Source organism: Procambarus clarkii, chromosome 35 (assembly GCF_040958095.1).
Source record: "Procambarus clarkii isolate CNS0578487 chromosome 35, FALCON_Pclarkii_2.0, whole genome shotgun sequence".
NCBI classification, from domain to species: Eukaryota; Metazoa; Arthropoda; class Malacostraca; order Decapoda; family Cambaridae; genus Procambarus; species Procambarus clarkii.
In genome coordinates this window covers 11,106,927-11,126,803 of record NC_091184.1, presented here as the reverse complement: position 1 = coordinate 11,126,803, position 19,877 = coordinate 11,106,927, and the positions used below count along the sequence as shown (strand labels likewise).

General features: G+C 41.8%; 2 protein-coding genes across 2 annotated transcripts in view; one reads left to right on the top strand and one right to left on the bottom strand.

The window, feature by feature from the left end:
- Positions 1-19,877, top strand: part of LOC138371320 (tripartite motif-containing protein 5-like) — a 69,913-nt gene that overhangs the window by 10,200 nt on the left and 39,836 nt on the right. Inside the window, exon 2 of the mRNA XM_069336107.1 lies at positions 8,613-8,683. Within this exon, the coding sequence (XP_069192208.1) occupies positions 8,678-8,683 (6 nt within the window). The 5' untranslated portion in view covers positions 8,613-8,677. The remainder of the gene's footprint in view (positions 1-8,612; positions 8,684-19,877) is intronic.
- Positions 4,812-5,132, bottom strand: LOC138371321 (tigger transposable element-derived protein 7-like). Its single transcript, XM_069336108.1, has one exon. It carries the CDS (start codon positions 5,130-5,132, stop codon positions 4,812-4,814), a length of 321 nt encoding a protein of 106 aa, XP_069192209.1.

Here is a 19,877-nt window from a genome sequence, read left to right as displayed (position 1 = left end):
CCCTTTTGGTTCTCGTATACGTTTGTGGCAGTGAAATGGTTCTGGAGTTTCTCTAGAGTTTGCGGGTAGCTGATCAAGTTACAGCGCCTTGTAGTTGTAGCACCTAGGTAATCAAATACCTGGGTTACAAGGTGTTGAACAAGAGAGGTTGCAGTAGGAACTCTGGGGGGAACTCTAGAATAGTTGACTAACTGGGGAGCGAACTAATGGACTAAAGAGAGCTATTTCCCCCACCCCCCGTTACACCTTAACCCTCAAACCGCTAGGGGCCCAAATGGAATTCACACCCACAGGCGCAACAAAAAAAAAAAAAATCCAAAAAATTCTATCGTCTTATAGAAGTGTTCATTTTTGTTCCCTGATCACGGAAAAAATAACAAAAAAATCGTAGATGGCATATTTTAGCCGCAATAGGGTAGGGAAGTGTGGCAAAAAACGGGCGTTGGCAGAGCCTTCGCCAGACGAGGTCTACTCCGCTCGAGCTGTCAGACGGCAATTGCCACAAATATATTATTACCTAATTATTTCAATGTCTCTGATTGATTTTTTCTTAGTTTTTTTGCAGTAATATTATTCCATACAGTGAATTGTGGTATATTTATATTATAAAATGTGTGAACCATCGCTGTACTCAAAATTATGGTGTGCATATTAGTGATTCAATTATTATGTTCATAAAACAATAAACAAATAGTTTTGCTGTTGTTACACTATATACACAGGTTATATATAAGTATTTGCATGTTTTGTACACCATAACGAACTACTAAGTTGGTCTTGTGAGTCAAAAAGCAACGAGGAGTGATCGCCAAACACCAGCGAGCCACTCACTGCCACTCCCTCCCTCAACACCACCTCACTCACCCTCATTCACCTCCCACAATACTCTTTCTGTATTTATTCACTATACACATACGTTATATATACGTATTTACATATTTTGTTCACCATAACTGTACATCTAAGCTTGTATTGTGAGTAAGGCAGAAAGACGTAGCTACTCACACAGTCAGCTGATCGGCGGCCACCCTCAAGGCCAGACGCACTAATATTTGTCCTCCAACAATATTGTTTGTGGTGTTATTACGCCATATACACACATTATATATAAGTATCTACCTGTTTTATTCACCATACCTGAACAAATAAGCTGGTATGGTGCCCAAAGATCATAGTGGCCATCAGTAAACAACATGCCAAGTCGTGCAGACGACGCTCCTCTCTCACCAAAATGGCGGCTCCCAACCTACTCCTCTCGCTGTTATCTCTCACTATACACACGTTATATATAAGTATCTACATTTGTGTTCACCATAGCAAACCACTAAGCTGGTATGGTGAGTGCAGTCAATAAATGGTGGCCACACACAGTCAGAAAACGACACCACAACCCTCTCTCCCACAGCCTTACTCCTCCCTCCATGGAGCATAGCGCTAAATATCACCACAATCCTGCTATTATCAGAATCCTGGTCAGTTTTATCACAGTCAGGGGGCTTCAGTAATACTATCACTGCTAAATAATAGCAGTATCATTTATATTATGGTATTTGTAGGCGATGCTGTGGTCACAAGCTGAACAGCGGTGCTGTGAGCTCATGCTGCGTGCGCCAGCCTTGGTGGCTTGCTCAATACTGACGCTGTAACACCCAAGAATGTTGGCCTGGATTTTTTTCTAGGTGGCATCTGGCAACTATCGGTCGTGGCTGTACTATAGCTGCCCCTATCCCAGGCGGGGCGTTTAAATTATAGCGCTAGACACGAAATCATATATAAATGATGTGCGCGGTTTCGGTTTTGTCACTGATATCATTTATATATGATATGCGCGGTTTGAGGGTTAATGATGGAGTTTACGTAAGAGGTAGTTGTGATTAACAGTATCAAAGGCCTTTCTCAGGTCAATGAAGAGTCCAATCGGAAACTCATTTTTGTCAAGGGCTGAGTAAATTATATCAAGGAGACTAATAATTGCATCGTTGGTACTCTTTTGGGAGCAGAAGCCAAACTTACAGGGGCTGAGTATGTCAAATTTTACGAGGTAGGAGTAGAGCTGTTTGTAGATAATTTTTTTCAAATATTTTTGATAGTGTGGGTAGGTTTGATATTGGTCTATAATTGTTTATGTCTGCCGGATTGCTTCCTTTATGAACTGGTTTTACTCTTGCTTTTTAAGGATATCAGGGAAGGTATGACACTCTAGGGATTTGTTGAACAGCCAGAGCTATGGTGGCGCAATGGCATGGGAGGCGCTCTTGTATACAGTGGATGGGATTTCACTGATGTTCCCAGCTTTGGTTTTTAGTGAGTGTATGATGGACACAACATCTGTCGGGCTGACTGGTGAAAGGAGAAGAGAGTTTGGATAGCTGCCTGAGAGATATGTATTGATATGTGTCTGAGTCTGTGGATTTTACTGGCAAGGTTAGCACCAACCGATGAAAAGAAGCTATTAAATTCACTTGCCATTTTTAAATCAGTTGACACTGTGTAGCTATCCTTAGAGAGTATTATCTGGTTGTGGGAGTGTCGTTTTGTTCCTAGGATATTAGAGATGGTTTTCCATGTGTTTTTCATGTTGCCTTTTGCTTCTTTGAATCTATTCTCATAATATGAAAGTTTAGGCTTTTCTTATGATACAGGTAAGCACTGATGAGTACCTTTTAACTACTTCCTTTGTAACTAGGCCAATCCTAGATTTTCTTTCATATTCAAGTTTTTTGTTGATTGATTTGAGTATGCCACTTGTGAGCCACGGATTGTTTATTCTTTTGTCAGTTACTTGTTTGATAAGGAGGGGACAGTGAGTATTTAAGAAGCTTAGAGTTTTGGAGAGAAAGAGGTTAGTTAATGAGTTTATATCCTGTGTATTCTTGAATTCAGATTCCCAGTTAATATTGTGAAGTGCATTTGAGAGATTGCCTAAAGCTGATTCACTGTGTAGCCTGAATGAGAGTTTGCTTCTGGTGGTGTTATGTCCATGTTTGCTATGAGGAAGGTACGATAGTGGTCAGTTGTTCAATCATAGATTATACAAGATGTAAGGTGTATATTATATTCTACGATCAAACAGTGATTTTACTGTTATTACACTATATACACACATTGTATATAACATATACATTGTATATGTATTTAGTCTCCGTGGTGTAGTGGTAAGACACTCGCCTGGCATTCTGCGAGCGCTATGTCATGGGTTCGTATCCTGGCCGGGGAGGATTTACTGGGCGCAATTCCTTAACTGTAGCCTCTGTTTAACGCAACAGTAAAATGTGTACTTGGATGAAAAAACTATTTTTCGCGGCAGGGGATCGTATTCCAGGGACCTGCCCGAAATGCTACGCGTACTAGTGGCTGTACAAGAATGTAACAAACTCTTGTATATATCTCAAAAAAAAAAAACATCTACATATGTGTTCACCATAACGAACCACTAAGTTCGTATGGTGAGCCCAAAAAACAAGATTGAGCTGCCACACCCAGCCAGCCCTCCCTCACTTCTCCAACACCTTACTCGCCAACATTCCTCCTCCCACCATACTGTTATTGTTTTTATTACACTATTTACACACATTATGTATAAATATCAACATGTTTTATTCACCATAACCATACAACTAAACTCGTATTATGTCCAAACAGAACAGTGGCCACCATACACTGCATGACAAGTCACACAGCAGAAGACAACGCTACGAGTACGACGCCACCTCCCTCACCAAAATGGCTCCTCCCAATATACTCCTGTTGCTGTTATTACACTATATACACACACATTATATATATGTATCTACATTTGTGTTCACCATAGTGAACCACTAAGCTAGTATGGTGAGCAAAACAAGAGTGGCTGCCACACACTGACGCTACCTCGATTCCCCTCCCTCCCTTACCAAAATTCCACCTGCCCACAATACTATGCACAGCACTAATTATCACCACAATCCTGCTATTATCGTTCTATCATGGCTAAATAATACCAGTTATGTATATATTTTGACATTATTTGGCAATGCTGTGGTCACAAGCTGAACAGCAGTGCTGTGAGCTCATGCTGCGTGCGCCAACCTTGGTTGCTCACTCAGTACTGAGGCTCTTACACCCGGGAATGTTGCCCACGATTTTTTTTTAAATGGCGTCTGTTTATAAGAGCGCCACAATCCTGCTATTATCACAGTCCTGGTCACTAAGTCCTGTAAATGAATAATAGACCACACGTTTATTTTGTAAAGGAACATATGAAGTCGTTTGAAGATTCCTAGATGGACAAAATAATGCTGTTGTGCTGTGGCTAGCGCTGTGAACATCTTGAAGAGCATTGATTCACTGACATTTGAACATTGTACACAGTCATTATCACACTCAGGCTCTTCTGTAATACTATCATGGCTAAATAATACCAGTTACATATATATTTTGACATTATTTGGCAATGCTGTGGTCACAAGCTGAACAGTAGTGCTGTGAGCTCATGCTGTGTGCGCCAACCTTGGTTGCTCACTCAGTACTGAGGCTCTTACACCCGGGAATGTTGCCCACGATTTTTTTTTAAATGACGTCTTTATAAGAGCCCTGAGGAGGCTGATGTGAACCCCATGTAGCTGCGGGAGTTTTGAATCATACGCTATACCTATAAGATCCCTGAGGTGTGTTACGCACCACCCGTCGAGCGCCTACAAGCTCGTTGCACAGTGCAGTGGTTAAGTATCTCTTTCCTCAGAGAGCAGCACTTCCATAATGTCTAAATTCATAGCTCAGGCATTAGCCTCAGACATTAGCCAGACAAAGCCTTTTGAGAGCATAGATAACCCTTAATCCATGAGTTGTATTACAGATGTAGTGTTTGGTGGTAAAGCCATACATGTTATTTTGCCATCAGGCGATGTTAATTTAGCAATGGGGTGAGCTGGGGCATTGTCAGTCAACAGCATTACCTTTACCTCAGCAGGATGAATTCTACACTCATTGATCTGCTGCTTTTTTACTAATTTATAAAAGTGATACTGGAACCAATCCTCAAAAATAATCTGTGTGAACCAGGCATTTTTTGTGTTGTAGTAGATGGCAGGTAGTCTGTTCATGCAGTTTTTCAATGCTTTTGGGTTGGCAGATTTCCCAACAATTGCGTACATTGTTCGGTGACTGCCATCTGCGTTAGAGCACAATAATGCTGAAATTCTTTCCTTCTTTACCTTGCAACCAGGAATACTCTTCTCAAGCCTGAAGGCCAAAGTGTTTCTTTGAAGGCATTTCCAGTTAAAGCCTGTTACATCTGCATTGTACACTTAAAACCAGCTTAGATTATTATTATATAATGTGCTGAGAAAGTTTATGCTTATATGCATTAGCACTTCCAACATCTGCACTTAATGCATCGCCACAATTTTCTTGTTAATGATGCCATGCCTCTCTTTAAATCGACATACCCATTCAATACAAGCCTTGAAATTGTCTATATTTAACTTTACAGCAAGTCTTTCAGCTGCATTTCTAATAGGATCAACTCAAACAGGAATTCCTTTCGCACCATGCTGTGTTAACCATTTAAATACAGATGAGTCCAAATCCATATACTTAGCAGGTTTCATTGTTTTCCTGTTGCCTATTGCATCAGTTTGAGCAAAGAATTTCTTAATATTATCCTTCTGCTTTTTTATATCACAAACTGTAGCTTTACCAATGTTGAATTCTTGGGCGAGTCGAGTGACAGAGTATCCATGCTCTGCTTTCTCTGTCAAGTCAACTTTCTAATCAATTGACAAATGTTTTCTCTTTTGTTTTATACCTTCAATACCATGAATGCTGCTCTGAGACATCTTGACAGATTAAATGAGTTTAAACAGTAAATTTGTTCAAATTTATCACGAAAATCCTTCGCGCGCGAGCCTGACGTTTTTACCCCAGGAAGAGGAGAAGCATATGGTGCCAGCCATATCATCCAGGCCCAACGCATTGACATGACCTGTGCTTATTTTATAGGCATACTCAAAATTTGATGTACTTATTGACTGTTACAAATTGTTTTATTTATAATATTATTGTTATAATTAGTGAAATATTGTTAGTTTTGAAGTTTCATGCATTTTATACAGTACAGCTCTGTATTAACCCTTAAGCTGTGCATGGCATACATATACGACAGGACCTGATGGCAAAGTTCAATTTCTCAAAATTGCTCTAATTCTTTCCAATTTTTTGTGCATACTAGCAAATCCTGCAACTTTGTCTAAATGATCACAAACGTAACTTGAAAAATAAGAAAATAAAAAATAATTACTGTATAAATTGAATATTGAATACTTCAGATTTCGAGATCAGCTGCAAAATATATACTATCAACCAATTGTTCATTTGGTGTTATGCTCTCAGAATAGTATATGATCTTCATTTTCATAGATTTAGAATATATGTTTTCAGTTTAGTTTACTGTAAAAAAATCGTCAATGTGGCATTTGAATTATGCGTCAAATTTAGAAAAAAATTGATAACTACAAACGTTTAGGGTCTGTGAAAAATCCATTCTAATAGGATTGTAGAACAGACAGCTGTGAACGTTATTTGTAAAAATGGTGAGAATCAGTCCGGGGCGGTGGTGGATGATGACAAGACCACACACTAGAATGTGAAGGGACGACGACGTTCGGTCCGATCTGGACCATTCTCAAGTTGATTGTGATGAGGAAGTAGAGACAGGCAATAAATTAGGCACGAGAGGATGAGGAGCAAAGTAAGGTGTAGTAGTAGAGGGGCTAGTAGTAGGAACTGCAGAGGGCCTATTGGCCCATACGAGGCAGTTCCTATTATAACCACCGAAAGAGAAGGAGAAAATAATGAGAAGAGGAAAGCAAGGGAACGTAGGAGAAGACAATGAACAGAAAAAAGAGAGAAAAGAGAAAGAAAGGTAAATGGAAAGGGTAAGCTTATGAAAGGTCACGTTTATTAGAAAGATTAGAGCATTTGAGTATATACTGTACTGTGAAAGGGAAGAGTCCACAGCAACAAAGCCAGAACTCAAGTTCATGTTGGGTACATTGTGTATTAGAGCCGATTCGACAAGACGGCGTTTGTGTAGAGTAGAGGCAGGAAAGATTATTTTGGAGGAAGACCAATCAATGGGATAATTAGAATCCCTCACATGGTAGAAGAGAGCATTGTTAGTGTCTGCAGACTTAACACTTCACTGGATATGTGGGCCTGCGGGCCGCTACAAGCAACAGCCTGGTGGATCAAACGTTCACAAGTCAAGCCTGGCCTCAGGCCGGACTTGGGGGAGTAGAAGAACTCCCAGAACCCCATCAACCAGGTATCAGTCAGAAACTGAATTTTTTGAAGCTGACTCAAAGTTTGAGATAATTGAAGTTGAAGTTATCAACAATGAATAAGGTAGTTCTAATTCATTAATTTACTTATATGTTTTAATAAACGTTGTTTGGCACTCGTACTGAATATGTGAAAGTTGTAGATCAATGTGAAAGTTGTAGATCAATATGTGTTGGAATGATGTTAAGAAAAAATAACCCCCAAAAAACTAAATATAGGGAAAATTATAATGATTTAGAGGATAAAAATGTATACTTTATAAAAGTGATAAAGCCCTAATCTGGTCCCTAATCATCAAAACCGCCTAAAGAGAAAAAGAAAATAGAATTTTAAATCTGTGAAAAACTCAGTCAAAAAAAATTCAAAGTCCCAAGTTCTGCCAGTTGTGACTGATTTATTTGGTGATCAATTTCATTCTATCTTGACATAGTTAGGGATGGGTATGCACTCTCTAGGATGTAGAGGTTACACAAAATGAGATAATAAACAAAGGAGACAAAAAAAAATGAACATTGGTGAAAGTAACAGATATTAACATTAGGCAATGCATTTTTATAATATTTAACAAAATTGAGCATGATAACATACTCATTATTATTGGTATTATGATGTATTACTCAGCAATGCTATACAGCACCAGCTGCATATCTACTTTGTGGACACTTCTTGCTACTATTCTTCTTCTTTGTACATCGGACAAGTGCTTGCATCTCTTTATTACTGCATTATCCCTAACTTCCAGTTAATAGGAGCTGTTCTCCTTATCAACAAAATATTCTCCTTTAAAAAAAAAAATTGTCTAAAATACATTTCTGAAAATATTGAATGAAACTTTCTTGATGCTTAAGCCAATAAGTCGGAGATTTGTTTAACATTTAATATTAATTTTCACATAATTCAAATATTTTTTGTCCAGCCCCAGCTTTTACAGCCCAGGCTGTAGCAGCTTTAGGGTTAATGCACGTGGTTTGCATTACGTAGGCTGTCAAAGAGAGGGGGGGGGGAGGCAGCCGAGAACCTGCCCATACCCCCTTCCTCTTTCTTGCCCACCCTCCTTACTCCTGCCCACCCTCCTTACTCCTTCCCATCCTCCTTATTCCTGCCCACCCTCCTTATTCCTGCCCACCCTCCTTACTCCTGCCCACCCTCCTTACTCCTGCCCACCCTCCTTACTTTTGCTCAAAGCACAATACCTAAACAAAATTATTTAATGTATTCTAAACATTTACTATGTTTTGGTGGGGAAAATTTAGTCATAGAAACCTTAAATTTGTTTTATTTTGCCTTAATAGGTAATACTGCGTCCAGTCTCTGCTCGGCTACCCAGGACGATAGCAAACACAACTTTTGCCCATTAATGATGGTAAGGACAATTTTATTCTTACTGTACTACCAGTGTGTGTGTTTATCATGTTGATGTCAATAACCAGTGATTGTGAGTGTATTAATCAAGATATTTTCATTAACTATAGGTGTATTAATGTTGGTGTTGTCATTTACCAGTGATGGCGAGTGTATTAATTATATTGTCATTACCCTGTGATGGTGAGTGTATTAATCATATTGGCATTACCCAGTGATGGTGAGTGTATTAACCCGTGTGTTGCTAAGGGCTATTTGTCCCTTGTCACCCACAGGGGTGTAACAAAAAAGAAAAAAAAAATTCTTCCTAACCTGTTAATTTGTGTTTCCTGACCACGAGAGAGAAAAAAATTAATCGTACATACAAATGACATAAATGAGCCGACAATATGAGCGATGACGTCACACCCTGCAAGCTTGCTCATGCAAGGTGCGTCCCAGAGGCATTGCACGCAGTCCTCAAGCAGTCAGAATTGCCACAAATTTATTTTTGCTGCATTATTTACAGTGTCTAGGCGTATTTTATCACAAATATTATTCACTAATTGTGTTGCATATAATGTTACTTCATGTTCAATGGTAATAAATGTTGCATACATTGAGTATACACATGCACACAAAAATATTTTCCCATTATGCAAATATAATATGTATTCACATTGTTCATTATTATATTTACACACATGCACACACTATTTACAGGTTTTTGCACTATTATTGCACATTTAGAATTCTTGGAGAGAGTGATAGTTGTTGAAGCAGTTGACAGCACACAATGGAACTGCACACGCTTCACACCATGTTTGCACAAGTTTACGTTTCTGATCTCTTTTTATTGTTCTACAAAGTAAGCAATCACGTTGGTCTATTGCACGCTTTCCAGCTGGTGGCAAATGTTTTAGTCTGTGTGCTTGAAAGCCCTCAATGTGAGTGAGCCTGGGTGTAGCAGCATGCTGCAACACTGGGTTCATGATGGGTCTTTGTGTGCCAGAAACATCTTTGCCAAACTTTGCTAATAACTGTGTCCCAAGTGTAAAAGCAAACGAACGGAAACTTGGTTTACGTCCAGTTTTCACCAGATACATATAGCTGTTCAGGATGCTTATGTCAACACATCGAAAAACACTTTCCTGGGGGGAGCCCCTACGGCTCCCCGGAGCTATCCATGGCTGATATGGATACCCTAACTATTTTGCATCAGTCGATGTGGGTGGAGTTCTAGGCCTACCGGGGACCACGAGCCAGAACCTGGCCCCCTCAGAGAGGCACGGGGATCAATGGCCCATAGAAATGCACATGTGATTTGGAGCATTCTATATCTGCCATCGACCGGGACAGGCACCCAGAAAGGTAAGCGCCACAAAACAAACCCCTATTCTGGTTAAACAACAAAAATCGACAAACGAGTGGACAGAACTCCCCCAGGAAAACGAACTAACAAGCATGACGTCACGCGAGCTGCGCCGCATGTCTGCGCAGCTCCCCCCTCCACAGGAGGGGAAAGGGGGAGCTCCAGACCCCCGCGCCGGCGATCCCCGCCCCCAACCCGTTCTCGCAAATTCGTAAAGTCAATATTGACTTATTAACTACGTGCATAGGTGATATACTAAACATAATAGATACCCTTAAAAAGCTTCATAGAAAACACCGACCTTACCTAACCTTGTTAGTATCTTAAGATAAGCATCTTATTGCTTCGTAATTACAATTATTACTTAACCTATACCTATAATAGGTATAGGTTAAGTAATTACAGGTTACACTGCACACGTTTCTTCTACCGTCCCTGTGGCTCAGTTGGGTGCTCGGTTTCCGCCTATGTCCCCTTGTGTGCCACTCGTGTACGATTTATTTATCTTCTCTGTCGCTTCCTCTGGGAGTGTGGTGACGTTTTGCTGCGGTTTTGGTACAGCAGCTGCGTGTCAGGGTTGGTTGTGGCGTTATGTTCGGCCCTTCCGTGCTCCCTCTGGGGCTCTCCTTCCTTGCCGGTCTTGCCGTGCAGGGCCTGGTTTTTCCATGTTCCTTGGTTTCATTGTCTTGTCCTCGCCTCATTGTGCTGGCTGGGGATGAGCTTGGGGTCTTCATCTCGCCCCTCGCCTATCCTCCGGTTTCGGTTCAAGTTCCAGAGCCTAGTGGGCTCCCTTCCTTCGTGTTTTTCATGGCTGCCCTGGGGTTTTCTTGACGCTGGGGCTTTGAGGGGACAGCTCGGCCCCGGGGCCTGCAGGGTGGGTTCCCGGGGCTGGGGTGGGGCTCACGTTAGAGGCCTCAGGCCCCGTTGGTCCCTGCCGGGGTGTTTCTAACCCTCTGGGGGGGACATGCAGTAGTGTGGTGTGGGGTTTTCCGTTCCCCCTCTCCGCACGTGCTTTGTGGGCGTCGGCCCCTCCCTGGGCTTGGTTTCCTTGTCCGTTGTACCCGTTGTTTCCGTCCTGTCGGTGGGTGCTTTTCTACGATCTTCGCCCCTTTTTCCGGGACGGGCCTTCTTCCGTCATGTCCCCTCTTCTTGGGGTTTCTGCATGACTTTTGGTCTCGGGTACGACGGGGTTTTGGGGCCTTCGTCCTTTGTGTTTGCTTCTTTTTATTCTCGATGGTTCGGGACTGTTTTGCTCCTTCCCGTTTTCTGGTGCGTCTGTCGTCATTCGGTTGAGCTTCCCTCCGGTCCTTTCTAGGGCTTGTGGGTCCTCTTCCCAGCAGCTTCTGGGTGTTGGCCTTTTTGTTCTTTTGTGAATATCTCTTCTCTTCACACTGTCTCGGCGCTCCTAGTTTTCCTGGGAGAGATTTTGCTCCTCCTAATGAGTCTTTTCGCTCCTGCCCTTCTGCAGGATGTTGGTGCGGGGCGGCTCCTTATGCGAGTTCCTTCCCTGTCAGCTGCACTTGTGGAGGTGGTCTTGCACACTTGTGGCGTTTTCGTTTTGGTCCTGCGTTTTCTTTTCCCTCCTGGGGCTGTCATAGGATTGGCTTGCGGAGGATGTAGAGGCACTTGGGGCCGTTCCTGGGTCTGGCACCTTGGTTTCTGCTGCTAGCTTTCGGTATCGATATTCCTTCTGCGCCGTTTCGCAGGTTGTATCGTGCGTTGTTACACCTCCGGCCTGCTTATGCACTGTCTGTGTCGTCCTGGTCTTTGGACAGGGTGCTCTCCTGTTTTTCTTCTCCTTGGTGGTTGTGGCTCCTTGGGGTCAGGTTTGCTTTGCCTCGGTTTTCTTTTTGTGTTGGCATTCGCCTCTGGGGGCCGTGTGGCAGAGCTTCTTGCTCTTCTCAGGCGCAGTGGTTTTTGGCTCCTATTGTCGTGATCATAGGTTTTCTTCGTCTGCGGCCGTTCTCCCTTTTTTCTGGCGAATGCTATACCTTGGGTTGTTGTCTCGACTTCGTGTTGTGGAGTGATTCTCCGACCGCCTCCCGGGTATGTCCCCTTATTTTTTAGGTAGTCTTTGGTGAGGTAGCTCCGGGGAGCCGTAGGGCTCCCCCCAGAAAACCAGCGTTAAATGTAATAAAACGCCATTTTCTGGGCGAGTCCCGGAGGCTCCCCAGCACCCTCCCGCCCTCCGGTCGGCGGGTTTTTCACGGTTTTGATATCCAGCCTCAGAACTGGGGCGGGGATCACCGGCGCGGGGGTCTGGGGCTCCCCCTTCCCCCTCCCGGGGAGGGGGGAGCTGCGCAGACATGCGGCGCGGCTCGCGTGACGTCATGCTTGTTAGTTCGTTTTCCTGGGGGAGTTCTGTCCACTCATTTGTCGATTTTTGTTGTTTAACCAGAATAGGGGTTTGTTTTGTGGCGCTTACCTTTCTGGGTGCCTGTCCCGGTCGATGGCAGGTATAGAATGCTCCAAATCACATGTGCATTTCTATGGGCCATTGCTCCCCGTGCCTCTCTGAGGGGGCCAGGTTCTGGCTCGTGGTCCCCGGTAGGCCTAGAACTCCACCCACATCGACTGATGCAAAATAGTTAGGGTATCCATATCAGCCATGGATAGCTCCGGGGAGCCTCCGGGACTCGCCCAGAAAATGGCGTTTCATTACATTCAACGCTGTTTTTTTCGTCCACTTCAATGTTTTCCGCACTCACTCGACACTGCCCACCATCATGTCAGATTTATCAACCAAATGCATGTTGATATTATAGTCAAGAACACAATTTGGCTTATTGGTTCTTGCGTTACTCGGTTCACCTTGCCACTGTTCACCATTGTACTATCATGAATGGTTGTCAGCAAGTTCACTTCTCTCTTGTCTTTCCACCTAACTGAGCGTATTTGATCACTTTTTCTTAGTTGGCAGTCACCAACTTCAAGTTTATTGTCAAACACTGGCATTTCCCTTCTTCTTGGCTTTACTGTGCCAAACAATCCAGTTCTATTTTAAATCAAGAACCTAGATTGCAAGGGACCTGTATAGCAGTTATCCGTGTATAAAATGTGGCCCTTGCTCATCCATGGTACCATCAGTGACTTTACCACACTACCTGAGAAACCATGTTGGTCGTTACCGGGAATGTTTACATCACTAGCAGAATACAGAATCGTGTGTAACACCTATCCTGTTTCACAGTCACAAATCACAAAGAATTTCAATCCAAATCTGTTGCGTTTGGAGGGAATATACTGCTTGAATGCAACACGTCCTCTGAAAAGCACAAGGGAATCGTCAATCACCAGCGTCTGTGCTGGTACGTAGAAATCTCTGAACTTTCCAATCACTTCATTCATATAGTGCCTGACTCTCCAAAGTCTATCATCCTCTGTCCGGTCCTCATTACTTGCAAAATGAAGACACCTGAGGAGTATCTGAAACCTGTCTCGGGACATATAGTTCCCGAAGAAAGGTGTTGGAATAGTCAGGTTTTTGCTCCAATAATCTGTGATAGCGTGTTTGACACAATGTTTCATCAACATACATATTGCCGAAAATACATATATTTCACCTATAATAGTGTTTTTCCAACGCTGCAATCGTGAATATTCTGTTATCTCTTTTCCAATGAGATGAGTCGCATGAAGGTTCATTTGGTGTACAATATATTCCATGAGCGGCTCATCATAAAATGTTGTAAAGTAATCCATTTCACACATGTCCTCACCATTATCAGGGAAAAGGTCTGTAATCCCAACTTCTTTATTGTCAAAGGCAGGAATTAGAGGAATAAAATCGTCACCATCACTCCACACAAGTACACCTGGTGTCCTGCGAGACGCAACAGCAGCACGACAGCGAGGAAGCATTGCACACCGTGGACCAGGAGCTAAAGTCCGTCTACGCAAAGTACGGGCGCTATGTAAACGTGAGGTGAAATCCCGTGAACATGAGGGTCTTGGTTCCTCATGTGGTGCCATGCAGCGGCGCTTGGATGGGCGAGACGCTGCTGACACGACAAATTCTCACCCGGTATCACCACTGGTACTAGCAACAGGCTCGGTAACACTATGCTCTGAATCCACTTCACGAAAACCAGAAAATGAGTCACCTTCCTCTGACTCGTCGCCCAAAATATCCTCGTACTCTAAATAAGCACAAGAACTGTGTGGTCGTTGGTGAATTGGAGTAGACACTGAGCGAGGAGGCACGGGTGAGCATGTAGGCCTCGCCACGGGAGGAGACTGTATCTCATATTCACTGTCTGTGCTACTATCATCGGTTAATTGTCTGTAGTCCTTATCAATGTCAGGGTCATCAAAAATCACTTTCCTCACCATCAGAAAATAATTCACTAGTTATTTGCTCTTGAGTAAGTGATTGCGTGGTGGCGTGCGCGGGAGGCGTTTGGCTGTGCGTTCGCCATGGTGACCGCTGGGTAATTGGTGCCTCCCACGCATTGGTAGCGTGAGCTGGATATTTTTTACAAAATGGCAGCTGGTTTACTATAGCCCCTGGGCAGCGTATGGAGGCCCCCTACCCCGCTGGCCATTCAAATCTTGTGTGGTATTCCATCACGTCATATGACATGAAGCACAATTTATAGCAAGTTACTCAACACATCATATGACGTGTTGCGCAGTTTAAGGTTTAATCATGGTGTTATTACCCAGTTATGTTGAGTGTATTAACCCTCTGAAATGCAATTAGCGTATAATTTTGCTCAATCAGGGGTGCGCATAACACCTTAACGACTGCACTGCGCCAAACGACAAATGCCATTCGCCAATTACTGTGCCAACTGACAAAAGTATTTTTTATTTCTTCGTACACAGTCGAAGCGCGCTTGCGGTAGGTTGAGTACAAAATGGACTCTTAGGACCTCCAGTGAGAGGCAGCCATCTTGCAAAAAATTCCCAGAATGTCGTAGGGCTGCTGGCTGGATTAGTACTGAGTGAGCAACAATAGGTGGCACACGCGCCTCTGGCTTCTAAACACCTGTCCAACGCGGTGTTGACTTGGGTACAAGATGGATTCCTGACGTGTTTGCCAGTTTGAAGAAAATTCCCAGCATTCCCCAGAGTCATGGCCAGGCTCATATTCAAGGTAGCAACCATGTCGTATTCATCCATATCGAGCTCCCAGCCCTAGTCGGCCATGTTTTTAAGAAAACATCATCTGATGTTGGAATACAAGCATATTGCTTGAAGATGAGCATGCTAATGATTTTGATATCCCAAATCTGGAAAAAGACCTAACACAGGTGTCTGCTACTAGTGATATGGATAGTGAAGTGAACGATGTGGAGAGTGTGTACAGTACACAGCTCTCACAGCCCTGCCATGCCGGACTAGGTCATCACCATCAGTGGAACAACACAAATGAATTTTTGTATTTTCCACTGAACATTTAGTGCCAAATACAATTCATTTGGACCATCCGGGAATTCGTTAGAGCGGGGTCTGTTAGAGTGATGATGCACTGTATTTGAAAAAAAATGCAAGAATAGAGAAGTGATTGCAAATATTATTCAGCAGATATGTAAGTAATAAAATTTAGCAGATACTGTATATAAGTAATAAAATTTACCAGATATAAAAGTAAAAATAATAAAGAACAGAAGAGTGGGAAATTAGATAATTAATCAAATTAAGATTCCTAGAGTAAACGAATTGAGATTCAAATAATTAATCAAATGGAATTCAAATAATTAGCTAATTTAAGAATTAGATTAATATTGTAATACATGAATATTATATGGTAATAATACAACATGGGCAAGGATATGCAATATAAACGGGCAATACACAGGCAAAAAAAAAAAAGATAAAGTGAGAATTAGACAATTAGATTAAGATTATGAATAAATAAATGGATTCAGATTCAAAATAATTAATAAAAAAGGAAACATAATTAATCAAATTAAAAATTCAGTAATCTCTTAAGATTGTAATACAGTAATATCATATGGTGATAAGACAAGTTGGATAAGGGTATGCAATAGAAACAAACACATATGGGCTGGAACACTGATGTACTTAAAGCTTAAGAATCCATTAACAATATTGGAATATTAGACAACAAACAAGACTAGTAGCTAATATTAATGGGCAGATATATAAGTGAGAAATTTAATTATTAATTTTTAATTCACAAAGTAATGAATTAAAGATTCAGATAATTTGACAAATTAAGAGTTCAAGGTTTATTACATTTTGGGAAATTGAAGTGTTAGTATCAACAGATAAATGGGTAAGTTGCAAATATTGTAAGCTAAGAATCTGATAACTAGACAAATTAAGCATTCAAAAAATTATTACATTTTATAAAATTGAAGTCTTTGTAGTAATAGTTATAAGAGGGTAAATTACATGTATTTAAAGCCATTTATATAAAAAAGAAGCATTTAGTAATTAATATACAAATATAAAAAAGCCAAAATTTAGATATGGTTAAGCTAGGTAAGGCCTGATCACTCATGTGTTACACTCAACAATGACATTTGGAAGTTTGCTGACTTCCAGTTATATCACAATCAGCAAAGAAAGTTAGTAATTGTTGGACACTTTTGATTTCATGTCTTTTGCTGTTCTTTTTTTAGCAATGGTCGTTCCATTCCTGGTGTAGCACTGCTTGATAAGATTTGGGTTTTGTTTGTGAATATGATGCCGTCTGTAGAGGAGGATCAACGCTGCTTGGTAAGGCGCTCATTAATATAATATGATGCTGTCTGTAGAGGAGGATCAACGCTGCTTGGTAAGGCACTCATTAATATAATATGATGCAGTCTGTAGAGGAGGATCAATGCTGCTTGGTAAGACACTCATTAATATAATATGATGCAGTCTGTAGAGGAGGATCAACGCTGCTTGGTAAGACACTCATTAATATAATATGATGCAGTCTGTAGAGGAGGATCAATGCTGCTTGGTAAGGCACTCATTAATATAATATGATGCAGTCTGTAGAGGAGGATCAACGCTGCTTGGTAAGACACTCATTAATATAATATGATGCAGTCTGTAGAGGAGGATCAACGCTGCTTGGTAAGGCACTCATTAATATAATATGATGCAGTCTGTAGAGGAGGATCAACGCTGCTTGGTAAGGCACTCATTAATATAATATGATGCAGTCTGTAGAGGAGGATCAACGCTGCTTGGTAAGGCACTCATTAATATAAAGATTGGTTTTATATTTGTAGTTGCTTGAATGAGGTCTTACTTATCATTGGGATAAGCTAGTTTAGTGAGCATCTGTCTGCTGCTGTGGTGATTGTTTTTATCTAATCTGATAGATTTAATAGTATCATTAAAGTTTATCTCTGATGTAATCAGTTGATTGGCTACACTTGAACAGTTTTGACCTTCTTGTTCTTCAGGCAGTTCAGTAGAGCTGATGATGAGCAAATCATGGAGTTTTGTTAATACTGTTGTCTGGAGAGCCTGAAACACTTATAAATTCAGTACTACCTACCTAACTACACATGCTGTATTGCATATTAATGGGTTATAAGCCAGTCCAAACATGGTATAAGTATAGAATACTATAACTCTCATACTGGGTGGGGTGGATATTATGAGGGACTGGTGGCTCATAACAGTTGTCACTAACCTGTGTTGGTGAGTGTATTAATAATTATCACTTTCACGCTCCGATGTCGCTTTCCAGTGACATCCGTTTTTCTCCTGGGCCGTCTCGGATGACGCGGTCTAAAATCATCCATTAAAATATTTGTAAAAAATTTAAATTTTAACTGATCAATCTGGGTGTGGTTTCAAAATGAGCGCCTTTAGATTGCACACAATTTGATGCCAAAATGAAAGACGTCACATGAAAATTGATGTCAGAACACTGGAAAGATATAAATAATTTTGTGGTGAGCGTTAAAAAGTGTCCAAAAGTTAAAATATTTGTTAAAATTCTATTTATTGTTTTATTATTATGGGGCTAGTTTTAAAATATGTGCCTTTAGATTGCGCACAATTTGATACCAAAATGAAAGACGTAACACGAAAATTGATGTCAGAACACTGGAAAAACTATTTAGTATTCTAGTATTTCTTTTGTTTTTGGCTATGATGAATTGTTCTAAAATTAATAATAATTCCTGTACTGTAGTGTATAGGCCACTCCACATCCCGCTTATCCCCCCAGGTGGTCCCTCCCAACGCTCCCCTCTCTCCTGACACAACCCACCCACCCCACCCCCTCCAACACCATGCTCCTTGAGCCACAGCCATACGGGATTAATATGGTACGGCCTGCGGCCTGGCTTTCATATCCGGATAATTCACTCCTTGTCCGGCTGACTGTCTGGATATTGCAACATCGGCAGCAAGTTAACTGGCCAAGATTTTTATCCGGACAAACACCTGATTTTCCGGCTCCTGTGGACATTTTGGCTGGATATTGAGATAACTTAATCCATCACGATTTTGGCTGTACAATGGGGCCTCGACTTACGATACTAATCCGTTCCCAGAGGCGGATCGTAAGTCGAAATATCGTAAGTCGAAGCGATTTTTCCCATAAGAAATAAAGGGAATTGAATTAATCCGTTCCCCACCCTCCAAAATATTAACATAAAATACATTTTATACTGAATACAATGTTTTTTTCTAACTACAATACAGTACCAAAGTGTCTCTTACCTTTATGGAGGGCTCTTGATGGCGTATGGAAGATGGTGATGAGGAGGGAGGAAGAGAGTTGCTACTGTTTGGAAGGGGAGTCCCCTTCCATTATCACATCAGGCAGTGATGTTTTCTCTGGGGTACTCTCTCTTTCCTACGTTTTGCCTGAATACCACTAAGACCTGGTTGTGGTTCAGTGCTTGTTTGTCTCACTACAAATTTGTCAAGATACATTTGTTTTCCCTTCGTTTTAACATTTGTCTGTAATGATGCATCACAGTGTCATTTAACAGGTTACGGCAACGGCCTACTGCAGCTTGATTTGGGTGAGTCGTTTCAGCAAAGATTTGCAATTCTTCCCATGCTGCACACATTTTCTTAATTGTTGAGGAAGAGACATTCTGTACTCTTGTTTCTGCTCTATGGTCATCCTTACATGGGTTTTCATATGTTGAGCCTTACCACTGACTTTCCTGGGACTCATGGCATGATATATAATAATTACTTTAATGTTCAAAATGCAAAAAAATCACCACAAAAGCGGAATTTCTTACAGGCGCGATCGTCACTAAGCAGGCAGCTGTAGTAAACTGAGGCAGGTTGGCCGCGTGACTGGGAACCACGTGCTTGGTCGACCTGAACGTGTAGCAACAAATATCGGAGGTCGAGTCGCATTTTTCGATGAAATTTACATCGTAACTCGAAATTATCGTAAGTAGGGGCAATCGTACATCGAGGTGCCACTGTATAAGGGCGTTTTCTGGATATTCGAATCCTGGATAATCAAGTGTCTAAAGTAATTATTTTGTGACATGGCGTTGGAATTGAGCTGTGTTTTTATCATAACGTAAATTTTGTGAGTATAGATTGATTTTTTTTCATTTTTTTTTTAACTGTTTTTCTTATATTTCAGTGATGGGAGCATCAGATCATTTGATGTTCCTAATTTTCTAATGGGAACATCAAATCAATTTGGGAATGCATCGGACGAGGGAGTGGGGAATGGTGGGGAGGACGAGGAGACGGGAGTGGGGGGATGGTGAGGGGGGACAGTGGAGGGGGTAAGGGTGGGAAGGACGAGAGGATGGGGGAGTTGGGGATGGTGGGAACCGGGCAATGGGGAATGGTGGGGAGGACAAGGGGACAGGGGAGTGGGTGATGATGAAGAGGATGAGGGGACGGGGGAGGGGGTAATGGTAGCGAGGTTGAGTTGACG

Bases quoted from the DNA above. Each gene is read 5' to 3' on its own strand.
- LOC138371321 (XM_069336108.1), bottom strand. From the start codon at position 5,132: ATGTACGCAATTGTTGGGAAATCTGCCAACCCAAAAGCATTGAAAAAC.